Source organism: Dermacentor variabilis, chromosome 11 (genome assembly GCF_050947875.1).
Source record: "Dermacentor variabilis isolate Ectoservices chromosome 11, ASM5094787v1, whole genome shotgun sequence".
NCBI lineage: Eukaryota > Metazoa > Arthropoda > Arachnida > Ixodida > Ixodidae > Dermacentor > Dermacentor variabilis.
In genome coordinates, this window is record NC_134578.1 from 39,002,343 (window position 1) to 39,021,077 (window position 18,735).

The 18,735-nt window shown below is 47.6% G+C and overlaps 1 protein-coding gene across 3 annotated transcripts in view; it reads left to right on the plus strand.

The window, feature by feature from the left end:
* The first annotated feature begins 3,202 nt into the window (after window positions 1-3,202).
* Ptp10D (Protein tyrosine phosphatase 10D) overlaps window positions 3,203-18,735 on the plus strand; it is a 174,220-nt gene continuing 158,687 nt past the window's right edge. For 2 of the 3 annotated variants that reach the window (XM_075674745.1, XM_075674744.1), the window contains exon 1: window positions 3,203-4,483. In XM_075674745.1, the coding sequence (XP_075530860.1) occupies window positions 4,394-4,483 (90 nt within the window). In that variant the 5' untranslated portion in view covers window positions 3,203-4,393. The remainder of the gene's footprint in view (window positions 4,484-18,735) is intronic. The other variant, XM_075674746.1, reaches the window with a different exon arrangement.

An 18,735-nucleotide genomic window follows, 5' to 3' on the forward strand; every position in this document is an offset into this window, starting at 1 on the left:
CAACATCGATACGCGTATATCTTCGTTTGAAGCTTTACGTTCTCCCATAATTCATACCGCACCAATACTGTCTCACATTAAGTGGATTAGGGATTTGCATTGAAAATAGATGCGCGAAAAAAGATGTCACGAGAATCTAAGGACGTCGGACAGAATGCACTATACAGACGAAATAGAGTGCTCTGTCAACTGGTTACGCTTTGTCTCATATAATACACGTCCCTAAATTTTGCTCACAGTATTTCAAGGGTCCGCACAACACACCGACTGTCTCAGATTTGAACGCTGTTGTAAGAAAACAAAACCCAGGCATTTCAAACTGGCTGCACAATGTGCTCAGACCTGCTAGCTTGTGCTCCAAATTGAGCTTTCTTCCGCAGAATGTTCTTCGCGTTCCGTGTAGTGGTGTACTACTGATCCTAGGTCATCATCATCATCAGCCTGGTTACGCCCACTGCAGGGCAAATGCCTCTGCCATACTTCTCCAACTACCCTGGTCCTGTACTAACTGTGGCCATGTTGTCCCTGCAAACTTCCTAATCTCATCCACCCACCTAACTTTCTGCCGCCCCCTGCTGCGCTTCCCTTCGAATCCAGTACGTAACCCTTTATGACCACCGGTTATATTCCCTCCTCATTACATGTCCTGCCCATTTCTTTTTCTTTATTTCAACTATGTAATCAACTCGCGTTTGGTCCAGCACCCGATCTGCTCTTTTCTTATCCCTTAACGTTACACCCATCATTCTTTTTCCCATAGCCCGTTGCGTCGTCCTCAATTTAAGCAGAACCCTTTTCGTAAGCCTCCAGGTTTCTGCACCTTACGTGACTACTGGTAAATCCAGGTATGTACCAGGTACTCACGTACCTGGTGATCCAGGTACGTGAGTATCTAGTGATCCCAGGTGCGATTCCTTAAATAGCAAATACTTATATAGAGGACAAAGTCTTACGGGTTGTTTCATTGCAAATTAAAGCATCGCGACCGACGATGCGCTTGTCGCCAGACACGTCATCGAAGTGCACGGCTCCCTGAGAAAGATGGCAATCCGTATAGCCTTGGCATCTCAATGCATTCTCACGCATTCAGTGGTACTGGAGCTTTAGCTTTCAACGAGTAATTAATTATTTAGAACTCTCAGCTATATCTTACTAAAATACAGTGTTGTAGAGGCTCAGTATTCTGTGGACTGTTAAGTGTTGGTGATGACAGGCAGAACATGCAAAGGCCTAATTTATTTGGTGATCTCGCGCGGCATAGGAAACATGATACAGCTGAGGAGTTCAGGGCAGGTGAGGATACCGTGAAGAACTTTGAAAATAAGCAGAAGGCCTGCGCGAATACATAGGCAGTGAAGTAAGGCATAATGACAATTGTCCAACTAGTGCTAGAACAAGGTCCAGTGTCCGTGTGAGCAATGCTGAGTTGATAAATGCTTTGAAAATATTCATGCACCCTATCATTAGTACAACTGTTCGATATATATATATATATATATATATATATATATATATATATATATATATATATATATATATATATATATATATATATATATATATATATATATATATATCCAACTAGTGCTAGAACAAGGTCCAGTGTCCGTGTGAGCAATGCTGAGTTGATAAATGCTTTGAAAATATTCATGCACCCTATCATTAGTACAACTGTTCGATATATATATATATATATATATATATATATATATATATATATATATATATATATATATATATATATATATATATATATATATATATATATGCATGCCCCATTCCAGACGACGGACGCGTATTCGAGTTGAAGAAGACAGATCGTTGTGTGGTGCAACTTGCGGGAGGGTGAAGGAGAACCGAATTCCCTCGATGGCCTGCAAATAGAGCCCAGAGAGTACATATCCTGCATTTACCTGTGTTTAGTGTCAACAAAAAGGTAAGGTTTTATCAAAAAGTAAACCGAGATCATTGATCTGACAGACCTTAAACAATGGTACAGAATCGGTATACAAAACAAGAAAAATATTGCTTGCTGTATCGAGCGTGAAAGTCATGACTTGAGCCTTAGCAGCATTCAAGTTGTAGCAAGTAGCAGCATTCGGCATATAGAAGGAAATAAGAATTCGGAATAGCTGGAAGACCGCCATTAAGAAAAATTTTTAAAAATTGGAAATAAAGAAGTGGCCCTAATACTTATCCTTGAGGTACACTGCTAATTGCCATGTAAAAAAGAAGACGTTTAGCCATTGACGTTAACATAACGTAATCTATCAAGAAGATAATTGCGCAAGAGATTGACAACTGACGAGTCAACACTAAGCTTGACCAAAAATAATGAGTGGCTGGCTAAATCAGAAATTCTGCTGAGGTCACAGTGAATGGTATCAACTAGCCCCCGTTGAAGTACAGGCGCGGACATGTACATGTCACGATTCTTGCGACAATTGTGATAGTGAAGCTGTTTATTTCACAAACGCGATCAGCGCACACATGCGTGGTCCAATTTGTTCCATGAAGAACACACCTGAGTGAGGTTGTGGGTTCGATCCCGACCGCGGAAGCCACATTTCGATGAAGGCAAAATGCAATAGCGTTCATATTAGAACTCCAAGTGGTCGAAATAAGCTGGAGTCCCGCACTATGGTATGCTTCCTAATCGTATCGTGGTTTAGGCACATAAAACCCCGTAATTTACTTTCAATTTAGTACACGCAAGTGTTGAACGCCCGCAAACATCCCGCCAAAACTTCAGCTTACCCTCTTCGCCGACAGATGCCGCAGCAACTCTAAGCGCCATTTTGCCACCTCTCCGCCACTGACACACTGCCCAGCGGAGTTACACGCAGCGAGAGAGAAAAGCTGCGCGCGTGCTTTTCTTCGGGCTGGTTGTTCGCGAAAGAGGAGGAGAGAAGGGGGCAATAAGTGAGGGCGAGAGAAACAGCCGCCGCGCTCCGCTTGTGCTGGCAGAGCGAGGGCATCGCGAGGGCAGGGAGGGCAAGGAAATGCGCGCACCTCGGAATGCGCCGGGCTCGAAGTTGGGGCAACCCCCGTGAGCTGCCCTTGCCCCAACCTCACGGCCGCCTGCAGCCGCGCACTGACGGATCCCTTCCCCACTCGAAGCGGCGCTGCCGCCCTTTCCTGCGAGGTAAAAAAGACCGCGAAAGAGAGCATTGCGGGGAGTTGTACTGAGAAAGGGAAAGAGTTCCTCCGAGCTGGCGCTACCGGTTTGGCAGCTCGCGCGGCGGCCGGTGGCGGGACCTGGCTTGAATCGCTGTGCCGCGCCGCGCGCCGGCCACTTCCAGTCGGTCCCGAGCGTAGAACTGGGAGACGTCGCGTGGTCGCGCTCCTTCTCTCATCGCCGTCTTGTTCGGCGTGGTGTGCCGCCCCCTCCCCCCCTTCAAACCACCGGCAAGACTTCCCCAACGAAACTTCCAATCTTCGAGGAGCGATGGCCTTAGGATCGCTAGCGCGCCGCGGTGCTGGATGACAAACGCGCGCGAGCGCTGGACTCTTCGGCGGAGGTGCGTGCCGCGATAACCCGAAGACGAGCAGGCGGAACAGAAGACACGCACGTGCGTGATCCAGATCGGGACCTCCGATTGGTCCCGGGTGCTGTCGACCCGGCGGTCTTCTGCGGCATTGTGTGTGCGGTATTTCGAAAGAAAACAAGAAAGAACGGCGTGCTAGTTTTGTTCGGAGCGTTTCAGTTTCGTCCCAGAAGAGAGACAAGAAGGAAGTAAGGACGCGGCGGGCTGGGAGGCCGTACCACGCATCAACGCAAGATTGGCGAGAAGGCGACAGTGTTCTGCATCTACGGAAGAAAAAAAGTAAAAGCGTGGCCGCTGCTGGATCTGTGTCATCTTGGAAAGCGTGCTCTTATTCGACGCGGCGCGAAGCATTCTTTCGTTGTCAGAACCACCGATTTCACTTTTATCCCATCGGAGTGTCATCGTCTGCTACATGCTGTTCGAGTCGCCGTCTGGAAGATCAACCCGTTCAACCGACGCTGGATCGACGGACGCTGGTGTCAAGTGAAGGTTGTTCCGACGAAGCGAAAAGGCACCCAAGTTCGACATAGTTCGCTGCTAAGAATCACGTTTTCGTTGCAAGTGCTGCTGCAGCCTAAATGAGACGAGTGTCCTGCTAATCGCTTGGTCGTTGTCGGTGCTGTGTTCCGTGGTAGTGCGGCGCGCGTTGTGTCTCTTCTGCAGCCCAGCCGATGTCACGCCGTTTTGAAGGCCAGCCGCAACGTTCGAGCCACAGGGTAGCAACCGTCTCCGCATTCCTCTAGCATGCGGTGGCGGCTTGTCGCCGCAAGCCGGACCGAACTCACTGAAAGTGCCCACCGCCGGACACACGACAAACTTAACGCCGTTGGCTTCGTTTTCCGGCGATGAGGCGACGGTTGGCCATCGCAACGATGGAACGTCCGTCAGTGGCAACGTTGCTCGGATTACTGCTGCTAGCTGCGTCGCTGGGTCAGGTTAGTTCAACTTTTTATTATTTCGCGCGCTAACCTTGGCACACGACAGGAGCAGTGGTTAGAAATATTTAGAAGACGAACGCCGGTGAAAACAGCATAACCCGACATCAGTGATTTAGTGATGCTGGAAACGAATGATTGAGTGACTTGGCCGTGTTCCATATTTCAGCGGCAACGCGACACGAACCGAGGCTTTCTATATAGCCAGGTGGGAATGTGTTAATCGCTGGCATCGAAGCAGACGTGTTAGTGACTCCGAAAGCCCTCCCTACAAGCATTCAAGCAAGAACTGTTTAAAACGCTTGTGACATGTCCACAACAGGTGATTTGCGAGATCCACATTCCAAGGAAATAAGGAAAACACATGCCATTTCGTACGCCATTTACGTCACGTCCTGTCGTATTTCCTGTTGAGCGTTGTTTTCCTTGAGTACAACATTCGAGATTACTGGGACTGTATGGTATGAAGCGGAAACGTTGATTCAAGGAACAACCACTGATTTTGGTTTAACCGATTCACAGCGATTTTAAAAGGTGACTGAAATTCTGCTGTGTTGAGCGGTAGTGCTGTTCTGGTGTATCTCTTTTTCTCTGTCTACAGCTTTGACAACATAGGGACATCTAGAGTATAGAGGGTTTATTTAGCTTGTAATCTCTTTGCTTTCTTTCGCACATACATTTTTTGTACGTATTAAGTACCTCATAGCGCGTACGAGATTCCAATTGGAAAGTATTTTATGACTCTGTGTTCAAAAACACTTAATGAGGATTTCTTTTCGGTGGAACTACATCCCATTTGCATCCAGGGCTTGCGTTAGATCAAACATTTTCTGTCATTCTCTGGTCAGCTGCCATTTTTGCAATGCACTCACATTACAAAAAGCATATATTGCACGATATCAGTAGCTGAAGTCCTCAGCAGGTATGTATGGACTTCATACATCATTAACCCGCCGTGGTTGCTCAGTGGCTATGGTGTTGGACTGCTGAGCACGAGGACGCGGGATCGAATCCCGGCCACGGCGGCCGCATTTCGATGGGGGCGAAATGCGAAAACACCCGTGTGCTTAGATTTAGGTGCACGTTAAAGAACCCCAGGTGGTCAAAATTTCCGGAGTCCTCCACTACGGCGTGCCTCATAATCAGAAAGTGGTTTTGGCACGTAAAACCCCAAATATTATTATTATTATTATTATTATTCATACATCATTGCTTGAAATAAGTTCTACATGCAATGCTTCGAGTTCGTATGATTCGTTTCAGTGCGATAGCATTACAGGTGGACCTCACCCACATTGTAGATACCTGTCTGAGGAAAAACATGGGCCGAACCCGAAGGCCGTGTTCTTCTAAAATCAGCGCCTGAAAGCGTTCGCTGTCACGAGCAAAGAATGCGAACTGGACACGGGACGCAAACATGATACGTATGTTTCAAAACGGGACTTTGGCACGGGGGAAGCATGCCTGCCATCATGGTCCGATGGTCAGAGCTTTCAGCTATGCTGGAGGACAGTCGTTCGTTCCCACCATTGGTCACGCATTTCGTTGTAGCATTACAAGCATGACTTCAGCCACTTTGGAGACATCTAACCGGAAAGTCGAGGTGTGCTGAGGGCACGTCACAGTTTGCTTTAAGATATGTGTGTATATACACGAGGTATAGGAACGTCGCTTTGACAGATGAGTGTGCAATGTCAATCGGGGTGCCGCACGCATGCGCATTTGTCGAGAAGTCGCGCTCTAAGTACAGATAGTTACGGGTGCTTAGTTCTCGCTGAACTTCTTTTTTTAAACTGTATTACACGCTTACGACTGTGGCATCATACCGGCCGCTGGCGGTACTCCTTTGAAGAAGCAAAGAAAAAGTTGGTGAAATAGTAGTTGACACAACAAAAACAGTTCCGCTTGGCAACGTGACAAAATCTTTCTGGCCCAGACAGTTCAGGGAAGCGGGACTCAGATTTATCCCCGCCAGATTGACGTACCTTAGGCAGGGGTTCTAAACGGAGTATGGAGAGAGAGAGAGAGAGAACTCGAACAAGCAAAACACACCTACATCACAATGATTGCTAGTGTCGACAACGCACTCCACAGCACGTCAAATAAGAATGCCTTGCACCTTATATACACCCTTGTCGCTTTGCACGCAGTGCGTCTTACTAATGATTACAATGCAGTGTCGCCCCAAGAAAAAGTCTGCACACTAAACAAACTCACTTATCATGTGGCGTAATGATTATAAAGGGCTTTCGTTGGTAGGCGTTCGTTTCACAGATGCCTTCCTTGTTCTTTACCAAGGTGCGTAGCCGCGGGTGGAAACAACTGCATGCTATATTCTCGTTATAAACAGCAGTATCTGTAATGCGTTAGAGAGACACAACATAGGAATAATAAATCGTGCTAAATTGTTACGTCACACTTTTGGAATAAAAAGTGAAGCTCGGTAATACCGCGGCCCATCAGGAAGTCGCCTTGTCGTTGGAACGCTGACGTATATCACATCAGAACACAATCAAGCCAGCAACGTTCGAAAACTTTTTCTCCCTCGAAACAGCACGTGATCAGCTTCAATAGCATTGAAGTCGGTGGCGTCACACTGACCATTCTGTGTTAAAAAACTTCAATTCTGTGTTACGCGCTAAAACCACTACCTGGTTATGAGGAACGCCGTGGTGGGTGGGAGTCAGGGTTGATTTTGACCACCCGGAGTTCTTTAACGCGCTCTCAGATCTAAGTACGCGGGTGTTCCTGCTTTTCGCCCCCGTCAAAATGCGGCCGGTATCGAACTGGTGACCTAGCTCGGAGTCACCAGCGCAACATCACATTCACTAGGTTTTATTTCGCGGCGGGTGTGGCGGTGTCCTCACCAAGTTTAAATATTTAAATCTTGTGCCAGCAACAGGTCTTTTCCCTCCAAGGAAGTGCGCATATTGTGTTTGCAATAAGACTTCGGATAAGCATGGCCAGCCAACAGAAAACGTAAACTTCTTTAGTTGAGTGAAGTTTTTATTAATTGTTTTTTTTTTCGAAATGCGGCCGCCGTGGCCGGTATCGAACTGGCGACCTAGCTCGGGGTCACCAGCGCAACATCACAGTCACTGGGTTATACATCGCGGCGGGTATGGCGGTGTCCTCATCAAGTTTAAACATTTAAATTTGGCCTTCACATTTTGTGCCAACAACAGGTCTTTTCCCTCCAAGGAAGTGCGGATATTGTGGTTGTAATTAAACTTCGGATAAGCATGGCCAGCCAACAGAACACATAAACTGCGTCACTTTAGAGAAGTTTTTAGTATGTTTTTTTTTTTGCGCAAATCACCGAGTGCTGGTATATATCGTCGCCGTCTGCCCTCAATTGGGCATGCGCAAGTCGGTACCGCGCATGCGCTCTTCGGAGGGGAGAAGGGCGAGTGCCACCGGGGAACGGTATAACTGTAGCGCCGTGCTAAAACACTCCATTATTGAATGCATTGCGCGCGCGTAGCGGCAATGCCGCGCCGGTGCGCGCGTCGAGCTCCCCGCGAGCGCCTGAAGGAAAAAAAAGAGAGCTGCACTCTTCCCAGGGCCGCCTATCTCTCCGCGTGACCTTCTTTTCAGTCGCCGCGACAACCCCAGAGCCATTCGTCGCCAAACGGGTTGGGTTTCGCGGTGCCGCCGCCTCGGGAGATAAGCATCTGCGCCGCGACGTGGTGTTTTGCCTCAGGGCGCGCTAACGAGACTCTCCCCCCCCCCTCCCCCCACTTCTGCTTTCACTGCTGCGGCCTCCAGCCCCGTGTCGCTGGGTCTCTCGCTGCACTGCAGACGCTCGCCTTTCACCTGCGCGTGTAGCGTTGCTTCGCCTACAGGCGTAGCTGTGTAGAGCCAAACTGTGGCCTCAGAGAGTCGTGCACCTTGCGCGCTGCCACCCGATCTCTGAAACCATAGTTGGCTATATAGTGTGCTACAGGGTTTGTTCGATTTGTCGTGCCGGACTGCCTGAGCTGGTGTGTATGCCAGCGATTACTGTCAGGTAACAGCGCCTCGGATAGCCCTGCGCTAGTTCGTAGAACTATTAATCGAAAACACCGCGTGTATTGTTTATGCGACCGCAACGATGTTTTATTAGAGAGGGCTTGAAATAGACGACCCAATGTCAGCCGAAGTCATCTGGCCTGTGCGCACACAAGCATTCTAAACGAGCTCGAAAATCCCGAGTAAGGTTCAGGTTCTGAGCATGCGCAATGCCACTGACGTTACGCTAAGTCGCTTGTATCCATAATTCCTAAAGGACTTTGTTCATTCATTCATTCACTCATTCATTCAATCGCTCCATTCGCTTAAGGTAAATTCTAAATCTGAAGATATCAGAGAGTGATTGGGCATGCCACATTCATGCATTATTTAGTAAGAAACCAATAGAAAAATATTCTAGGGTGATGCCTGATAGTGTATCAGACTTCTTTCATATATACCGACAAGGAAGGAGCACTGGGCATAAACATAAAGTATGCAATATCACTCGTAAGTCAGGCAGGTAACTACCATAGGTGCGGCGAATATATCCGTGTAAAGCACAGGAGGTAATTATTTCAATGTATATTTATATTGCTGACTGCAAGTTACATACAGCTTTCTTGCGTTGTTAAAGCAGTCGTGCATTTTGCCAATGGCGGTGCACCAGTGCTTCTCACTGCAAGCAAGAACCGAACGCTGATAGTGTTCCTTTTTTTCTCTGCAATCAGGAACAACCCTATGTCCAGAGTGCAGTGCCCAAAGAAATCGTGGTCCAAATCTCGCGGCCACTTAATTGGCGAAGGTCGCTCGAAGAAAGCTTACCAAGTGCGAACGCGGCAAGGAACTCCCCCTAACCCCGCATGCTTTTCTTTTCCGGCCTGGCTCGGCTTGACCTGGCCTCTCGTCGTCTCTTTACGCAACGCCCCTCTTGCGTGCACGTTTTCTCAACACGGGTAGCTTTCACTCGCGCGACACTGCGTCGTGTTCAGCACACACTATGCGTTGAATGCCTAGGGAGGTTGGATCTAGGTTACACTGCTTGAAGGCTTCGGTGGTAGGTTCAGCGACCGTCTTGCATAGAGGTGGGGTGGCGTACAGATCGCGCGCCAGATGGCGCTGGTTAGCGACTGCTTTGAATACAGCTAATTGGCTATAGCACCGACTAGCGGTGATTAATAGCCTGGAAGGGGGTGTCTCAGTTACTGGTATTTCTTAATAACTGCCGCTTACACCACCCAGATTCTGTTTCGCGCCGAGGCATAAATAATTGCCTCCAATAATTGCGTAGGAATGTGTCGAACCTAGCTGGCGGCGTCAATACATGCGGTCGCTAACCCATGAAGCGTTTTCGTCGTGTACTACGCGGCCAGCCCGGTAAGCTGTGCAACAAGGTTACGTTATCGGATTGGGGGCACTTGTGTTTTCTGCCTAACTCGTAGGCCCGCTTTCAGTTATGAACTAGGACAAAAAAATTAAGGACCTAGCTATGGCAGTCACTAGAATTGCTTTCTCTGAAGCATTTCGCGGAGTTCGTTTCAGCGTCGCTTGATTTTTTTCCCGCGCTGTTATTTTCGTTTCACAATTGGATCAGTAATATTCACCGTACAGCGCGCCTTCAACAAAAACTGCACGCCCTCAATATCGGTATGGAATTCAGTGAATGTCCATTAACGTACTGTGATCTTGGGTATACAGAGGCGTATGGCATATGCCTCTTTATAATTAAATGGCGCCTATAGAAACTTTACAAAGATTTCACTCAATAAAAAAAGAGAAATTATTATACGAGACGTTCTGCCCGTGAAGCTATAGGCGGAACAGAGTAGTACGGTGTGGTAGCTTCGTCTGAGGCATAATTAAAAAAAGACGAAAAGAAATATCTTTCGTGTTTTTTGGAATTCCGGCGCACCGAGTGGCGCATGACGTCATACGTAGCTCTGGGTGATTTGATGTTTCACGCTCCACATTGCACGCGTCGGGCCTCACTGTCGAGCGTTCGCTCTTTCCCCTCACGTGTCTACAAGTGCAAACAGAGCAGTAAGCCACGTGTGACGTCATATGGCGTCACCAGAGTGAAGGCTGACTGTCGTGTTCGAGTGGAAAGGCACTGTCTGATTTTCACGGAGGACGAGCTGCGACGTTGAGTCACCGTGACATGATTTCGTAATTAGAAGAAAGAAAAGAACGAAAACAAAAGAAAGCGCGTTTAACCGAAACCCTACGTAACAGACTAACAGAAGCAAGATTTTCTTTTTCGTTCAGACCGAGAGGAGCTCAAATTGTAGCAAAGCCAACGGCACCAGATTTCTTAGAAATCATCGCAAATTACGCTTTCCTGCTTTTAGTATGGGGCCACTATTTCCACAAACAGGGATTTCCCGGAACCTTGTGCCGCGTCACGTCAGCGAATCCATGGTAACCGATCTTGATGTCGCCACCCATTAACCACCCCCGCCACTTTATTATTATTATTATTATTATTATTATTATTATTATTATTATTATTATTATTATTATTATTATTATTATTATTATTATTATTATTCAGTTTCTAGTAGATCTGCGTCTTTTTGATCTGCAGTGCATCTTTGCGAGGTGAGCTGCTTAAAGTTCTTCAGTTCCCTTTGAGCAGTGCTAAAAAGCCTTTAAAATATTTTTTTATACACCACGAGATAAAGCATAGGAGGGAGAGCCGTCGGGAGCTGTGGTTTCTGTAACGACTTCCCGTGTTTTCGATAATGATAACAATAAAAGCAAGAATGTGGGATCCTATATGTGGTACCGATCATTTTTTTTTAATTTTCGTTCTTTTTGCATTTCATAATTGGCCCGCACGAAGCCCCGTTCGCGCTATCGCTGGAATAGGCCAATAGATAAGAACGTGGAAGCTTATCTCAGGCAACCAGAAACAAATGTGCAGGTGCCTAGGGGACCGGATAAAAAAAAGAAAGACGTCTGTAACGCAGAAACCCAATTCAGGGCCAAAATAACACAATGCTCATTGTTGGAATTTCGTTTTAAAAAAAATAAGAGTTAGCAGTGACAAAAGAAGTGATAGCTACAAACAGAAGTTTACGTATACAGAGCAGCACTACAAGAAACAGTACAAGAAATCAAGAATTATTACATTGAATTGACAAGTCTACAAAGGAATAGAATTGGACGAGAAGCATCCTTACCTGTTTTCCGCTCACAAGGCGATAAATGATGATGAAAGTAAAACATATATATATATATTCACCCGCCGTGGTTGCTCAGTGGCTATGGTGTTAGGCTGCTGGGCACAAGGTCGCGGGATCGAATCCCGGCCACGGCGGCCGCATTTCGATGGGGGCGAAATGTGAAAACACCCGTGTACTTAGATTTAGGTGCACGTTAAAGAACCCCAGGTGGTCGAAATTTCCGGAGTCCTCCACTACGGCATGCCTCATAATCAGAAAGTGGTTTTGGCACGTAAAATCCTATAATTCAATATATATATATATATATTCTTTCATCACCATTTATCGCCTTGAGAGCGTAACACAGGTAAGGATGCTTCTCGTCCGATTCTATTCCGTTATATATACATATATAAAGAAAGACGAAAGCACAAACCAACCTTGGAAGTGTGTGTGTGTGTGCGCGGTGTCGGTGCTAATACCGACCTAAGCCTCTTTTAAGCTCTTAAACGCCGCTTCGAGCGAAAGAAAAAAGTCCTTTCAGCCGGAACGGACAGCGCGGCTTCTGATCGTCCGCGCCTTCATCCCAACGCCGTAGGCCGAACAAATTCCGAGCAACTCAATCAGATTCGGATCGCTCGACCACGAATGCGGGACTTATAGGAGCGCTTGGAACAAATGCCCGGCAGCAAGAAAGAAGAAAAAAGAAAAGAAAGGAAAGAAAAAGAAAGCGCGAGGCATCTAGTAAAATATAAAACGATGATGAAGCAGAAAATGGTGGATATATCGGAGAGGACAAATACGCCCCCGAGGTATACGCTTCGCTCGAAGAATGAGAAGGCGATATAGCCGCTGAGAGAGGGGGGGGAGAAAAAGAAAGAAAAAAATTAGAGGTATGATAAGAAGAAAATTGAAAAAAGGCCCAATGCACTAGGCTGCGCAAGGAGAGGAAAACACGAGAAAAAAAAAAGAAATGACGAAGCAAGATTTGGAATTCCAGAGCCGCGGAGGAAGTGGTGACCGAGATTCGCGCGATTTCTTTCGCTGGGGCTCGTCCTTGTTTTGTGAACTCTGATTATGTTTTTTTATTATTATTTGTCTCCTTACGCGTCTGTGTGTCCAGTGCGCTTGTGTGTGTGTTTTGTTCTTCTCCTGCAGTTCTCGCTCTATTTTACGCTTTGAAGCTCTCACGCCCCTCCCTCCCCCCAACCCACTTTATTTCTTTTCCCTTCCCCTTCGCTGCTTCTTCTCCCAATTTTTTTTCGCCTTCCGGACATCTTCCAACTTGTCCGGCATCCGCTCCGTTATGGCCTCCCTCACCTCTCTGGCCCCAAACTTACCTCGAAAACCCGCTGCAAAGCGTTTTCAAGCATGCGCGACGAGCAGTTCGCGCTTAGCTAAAGCCCGCGCGCATGCGCTGTTTAATCTGGCGTGACGGCTCCTCTTGCTACACCCCAAGTCACGCGCATGCCTGCTTGTTGGCTTGCTTGCGCCTTACGTGTTAGTAATAGCGCGTGTGCGTGGTGGGGGGGGGGGGAGGGAAGTGGTTGCGTCGTCCGCAGTTATGTCACAGTGCACGATATTTATTTTATTTATTTATTTATTTTTCTCTGCGAAATGATTCTTCCGCGAATAAGGCACCCCCGGGTGCGCGGTAATGGGAAGGAGATAATGAGAAGGCGGGGGAGGGAGAGGAGGGGAAGAGGTGGTGGTGACGTACGGAGGAGCAGGTGCGATCCGGGAAGTCGAGACTCGTGCAATTAGAGAAGCCGTAGCCGAAGCTGATTCGGATCCGTGTGCTCCGGCATTTCGCGCGGCCAGACCGAGTCGCACGAAAAAAGGAAGTGCCCGAGGAAAATAACGTAACGTCTCCGTCGCTTGCTCGGGTGCGCTGATTTGACACGTTCCGCGAGCTTTTGCGACGCGCCGGTGTGTGGGTTCGTCCCAGTTAGTGTACCAGACCGTCCACGTTTCTCTTTTGTTCTTTCTTTGTCTTGTTTTGTTCTTTTTTTGAAACAGCTAGCTCGAGACAGACGATGTCGAAATGGAGCTTGGCAGGTAGGCGACAGACAGAGAGAGATAGCATAACTCTTGCGGGTGTGCGGATCTGTTCGTGCACTGAGCGATGTAGCTAAAGGACATGGTCGGGGACACCGGCAAAGACATTGTCTGGGAATGCTAAAGCGATGTGAAACGGAAAAAAAAAATCTGAATCAGTGAAGACTGATAAAGTATTGCTTAAAAACAGTATATATTCGTTAATTTCGCGGTGAAAGGTTGACTACAATAACTGAGACTTCACCCCTCCCCTCTTTTGTTTCTTCTTCAACTTCGTGCCGGAACTTCAGGGCTGGAACGGCAGTGTGGAGTCTCGTATTTCCAAGTGTTTTTTGTCACGTATGAGCTGTTGTGGCACCGTAATAGTTCATCAAACTCATCCATCCGGTTGCACTGTCGCCGAGGATGACAAGGTCGCCTTTGACGAAGCTAGGTCCTCCTATAGGGACGTTGGCCAGCCTTTCTGAGGCACCTTATCCCTGTTTTTAACCCTCATACCCCAGTAATCGTGAATAATTCGTACTGTCTTCATCATAGGGACCCTTTCCGGCGTTTATGCTGCGGCATTTCACTGTGTACAACTGATGGCCATCTAATGTGCCAAAGCGACACGTCGGCGGCGAGACACGTCCTACAGATGGGGTCTGGGAAATAATATAGTATAGCTGGAACTTCATTAACGTGCGCCCAATGCTTGGCACACGAGCGTTCTTTGCAAACCGGCCCTATCGGAAGGCGACAGGAATCGTGCCCTAGACCTCGTGCTAGGCAGTAGATTACTATAGCCATTGAACCTCAGTGGCGATTTTCTTGACACAGAATGAACTTCAACTCTATTTACATTCTTAGTGGCAAAAGAAAAGAAGAAAGGGGCAGCCGATAAGTGGGTATAATGAAAAATTGCCCTTCTATGTATTTTTTCTTGTTTTCAATGTCTTCGTTGTTGTTTATTTTTATTTTATTTCGTGTGACAATCGCGGCGCTCATGACGGCAACGTATCCACAGCAACTTTTGCTAACCCTGGCTATTTTGGTGCCTAAACAAGGCCACCGAGGGCTTGCTGGCTAAGACTGTGTTTGCTCTAAAGTACGTCATACAAATTGCTAATTGCAAAAAGATCGAGATTCTGCGCTTGATAGCACAGACATTGTCGAAATTTCTGACGTCATGCGGAGATGGTGCGCGACGTTTTAAAGGGGGGTGTCGCCAGCCATTGCTTTGTATTCGCGTCCTTTCTCGAATATCCCACAAAGACAACCTTTGTCCAACACATTGAGGAAACTAGATGATCGTCCTTTCAGTGAACAGTCAGTACTAGGGCACCGTCCCCACCGATCATCGGCTCAGAAGGCAGTGAAGGCACTTTTGTGCTTTCTCAAAACTTCTGGTTTGCGCGAGCGGCTTTAATTCAAGTACTGTCAGTACACGTATTTACACCTCTCTCTTCATCTTCTCCCTTCCCCCAGCGTAGGGTAGGCAACCGGACTCTTGACTGGTTAACAGCCCTGCCTCCCTACATTCCTCACTCTCTCTCTCTCTCTCGATTACCGAGGCTCCACTCACTGTGTACAGCATTGACGTATTCGCAATTCCAGAAAGGCTTCGCTTACGTGCGCTCGACTGGAGGAGGGCGAGTCGAATGACGAGCTGACACAGCCCAACAGAACCGCGTTTTCATGCATTTTTGCCCAAGCTGATTGAGCCATTCAACCCACCCGTTGCAGGCAGGTCGACAGAAGCTCGCATTGATGCTGGCTCGGTCCGAGCCGTCAGCTTTTGCGCCAACCCGAGGACCGGTTTTCGACTCGACAAGACGACTCGACCAGTCTTTGTCGGGTTCACGCAAACGCAGCTATAGTTTAGCTTTTAGTGTCTCTGCCCACTTACACCTTCCTTGCGAACAGTGAATGGTGAATATGGCCAACGAGCATGACTCCTTCCTTAGCGGGGAAGCAGCAGACAGGATGAACGCCGACTTACAGTTAGGCCCGCCCACTTTCTTTTTTCCTTGCATATGCGTCTGTTGGCTCGTTTCCTGTTCATTCACAACTGCCCCTGAAGTAAGCCCCGCTGAACGTTGGCCATTGCCTAGTGTACGGTAGCCAATCGGAACTACCTTTGATTAACATTACTAGCTTAGGTCATTTTCTCTCTCGAAGTGAAGTCGCAATGCGAGGGAGGAATTTGAGGCGCGGTAGAGACAATGGACGCGTTTCCAAGTTATTTTCGGTGTGTAGCAACCGGCGTCGCAGAGTCAGTTTATTCAAGTGAGCCTTTCCATGGATACGTGCGTGGCCTACCGTATCAGGCTGCTTGCAGTAGCGCAATTACGGTAGACCCGGAACTGCGCTGCGAAGACCGTGCCATTCCTATTAAAAGGCATTTCCAGAGAGAGACTCCGAATTCAGTACTTGGGCATGCTCAAATGCGCAACTCTAAAACTCGAACCCTCGAGGTGTCCGGGTTCTAGTAACTCTCACTTGTCTGCAGTGCGTACTGGCTGCCTTATTGATCGCTTCATCTCGTATGCTGTCAAGTTGCTCTCTGACGTCGAAATTAGGCGCGCCAATGACGCAACACTCTAGACTGTATACGTGGGAGTTCTGTTGGTGGGCGTTGCATGTCTTCGCGTTTCTGTGCTTGTTCTTTTTAAATTGCTGTTTTCGTTTTAATGAATGTTAGGGATTGGGAGCCGTGGCATGCTCCACTGCAAAAGTTTGGCAATGACACGTTGATCTGAAATACAGTGGTGCTGCTCTATAGCCTGTGGGCTAAAACTACGTTGCTCTGCTCCCTCCCCCCCCCCCCCCCCTGCGTCACCCACTTTCTTTCTTTTTCTTAAATAAAGGTTTCTCTGGTTTAGGAGATGTTAAAGCGCATAGATGGCGCCGGCTATTCCTCTTGTAGAGCTCTTCACCCGCCGTGGTTGCTCAGTGGCTATGGTGTTGGGCTGCTGAGCACGACGTCGCGGGATCGAATCGCGGCCACGGCGGCCACATTTCGATGCAGGCGAAATGCGAAAACACCCGTGTACTTAGATTTAGGTGCACGTTAAAGAACCCCAGGGGGTCAAAATTTCCGGAGTCCTCCACTACGGCGTGCCTCATAATCAGAAAGTGGTTTTGGCACGTAAAACCCCATATCATTTTTTTTAAATTTGTAGTGCTCTTCATATGCACCCATTGATTTGTGGTTTTGAACAAGCAAAGTATACATTACATAACCTCTGTAAATATTACTAGGCGGCATTGCCTTCTCATCGATCTGCTTTCTTAACTGTGAAAGTTGCAGGGAACACCGAAAGACGAAATCTATTAACGAGTCCACTTCCTTTAGCCCAATCGCGGTCCACAGACGTTCAAACGGGTTGCGTGTGGAGAGACAGCGGGCGTTGCTGCACTAAACGCCTAATCCTGTAAGTTCCCAAGCGTACGGAAAGTGCTTTAGTAAATCATAGCGAAATATCTGAATAGTTGCTAAAGACTGTGGTTAAATTTTTGTCGGGCAATATTCCTTTTTTATTAAGCCGAAGTAACCTGTCGCATTTGTTTTGTCTTTAGTTTCAATAAACCGGCGTGCATGACGAAGGCAGATAGCAACAAGTTTCTGCTTCCTTTGAATGTGCGATGCATTACTAATACTATGAATTTAATTTTGATTGATCAGTTGACTGGTTTGCTGCTGTTCCTTTGTTTTCTTCTTTTTCTTCTATATTCACCGTTTAGGCCTGTTTCCTGAAAGTGTTTTATTGACGGGGCGTTTTTCATATCACCGCGAGGTATAATCCTTTTATCGCTGAACAATTTACTCAATGCGGCGAAGCCTGCGACGCACTAGTTGCGAAAATTCCCAATTTCATCCAAATCGGTTAGTCAAACGACACGCGCAATCGTATACTACTTACAGTCAGACCTTGTTTACGTCACTGTTTCCACAACTCCGTTGAATTCGGAAGGAAGTGTTCGTGATTGCATGCGCAAGCATATCTTTCTTATGTACCCGCCGTGGTTGCTCAGTGGCTATGGTGTTGGGCTGCTGAGCACGAGGTCGCGGGATCGAATCCCGGCCACGGCGGCCGCATTTCGATGGGGGTGAAATGCGAAAACACCCGTGTGCTTAGATTTAGGTGCACGTTAAAGAACCCCAGGTGGTCAAAATTTCCGGAGTCCTCCACTACGGCGTGCCTCATAATCAGAAAGTGGTTTTGGCACGTAAAACCCCAAATATTATTATTATTATCTTTCTTATGTGTCTTGGTCCTCCGGTTTCTTCTAGCGCAAAGGAAGAAAAAAATCATTGCCAGACCATTTCGACTCGCAAAACAAACAAGCTTCGTTCCGGATGCCTTTAGCTTCTCGGAGTACGCGCGCACACAAGGGCTGGCGTACGTAACGGGAAACCACCGAGGAAGACTGCGTCAGCTGCGGCGCCAAGTGCGTCTCAAACTCCCGGGCTCGGAGCCTACAACAACAACAGCCACAAGGTCGACGCTGTTTTGTCTGTCGTGTGCGTAAAACCACGCAGTAATGCCGACGCTACTTGGAGCGCCCAGGCACTATAGAGTTGATTTCAGCCCCGGAACAGACGTGCTATCAAAACGCATCCCGGAGCGCTTGTTTCGTCCGGTACGGTCGACCGAACACAGTCGTCTGGAAGCGCACCGAGACTTCTGCTTTCGATTTCCGGCCACACGATGAAAGGAATGAGAAGGCAGGGACGACTGGAAAGCTGGGCTTTAGTTAGAACTCATTCGGGACGAACTCATTTGTGATTACGTCTTGTCATTCATACTTGCATGTCACACCCGACATTCGGAACTTTGTGAACGTTACAGCTCGAAGTACATGTCGTACGTGCATGTGATACGCTGTGCCAGCACAATTGCCGAAGGCGGGAAACACTGGTGAAACAGGATACATGCGATCAGATGTGTGCCAAAACTAAAAGCAGCAAATTAACAGCTGTGATTCTCATAAATGAGCACTGACATCAGATTTTCAACTTCGTTCTCTTTCGCGCAAGAAATCGAACTTCAGACT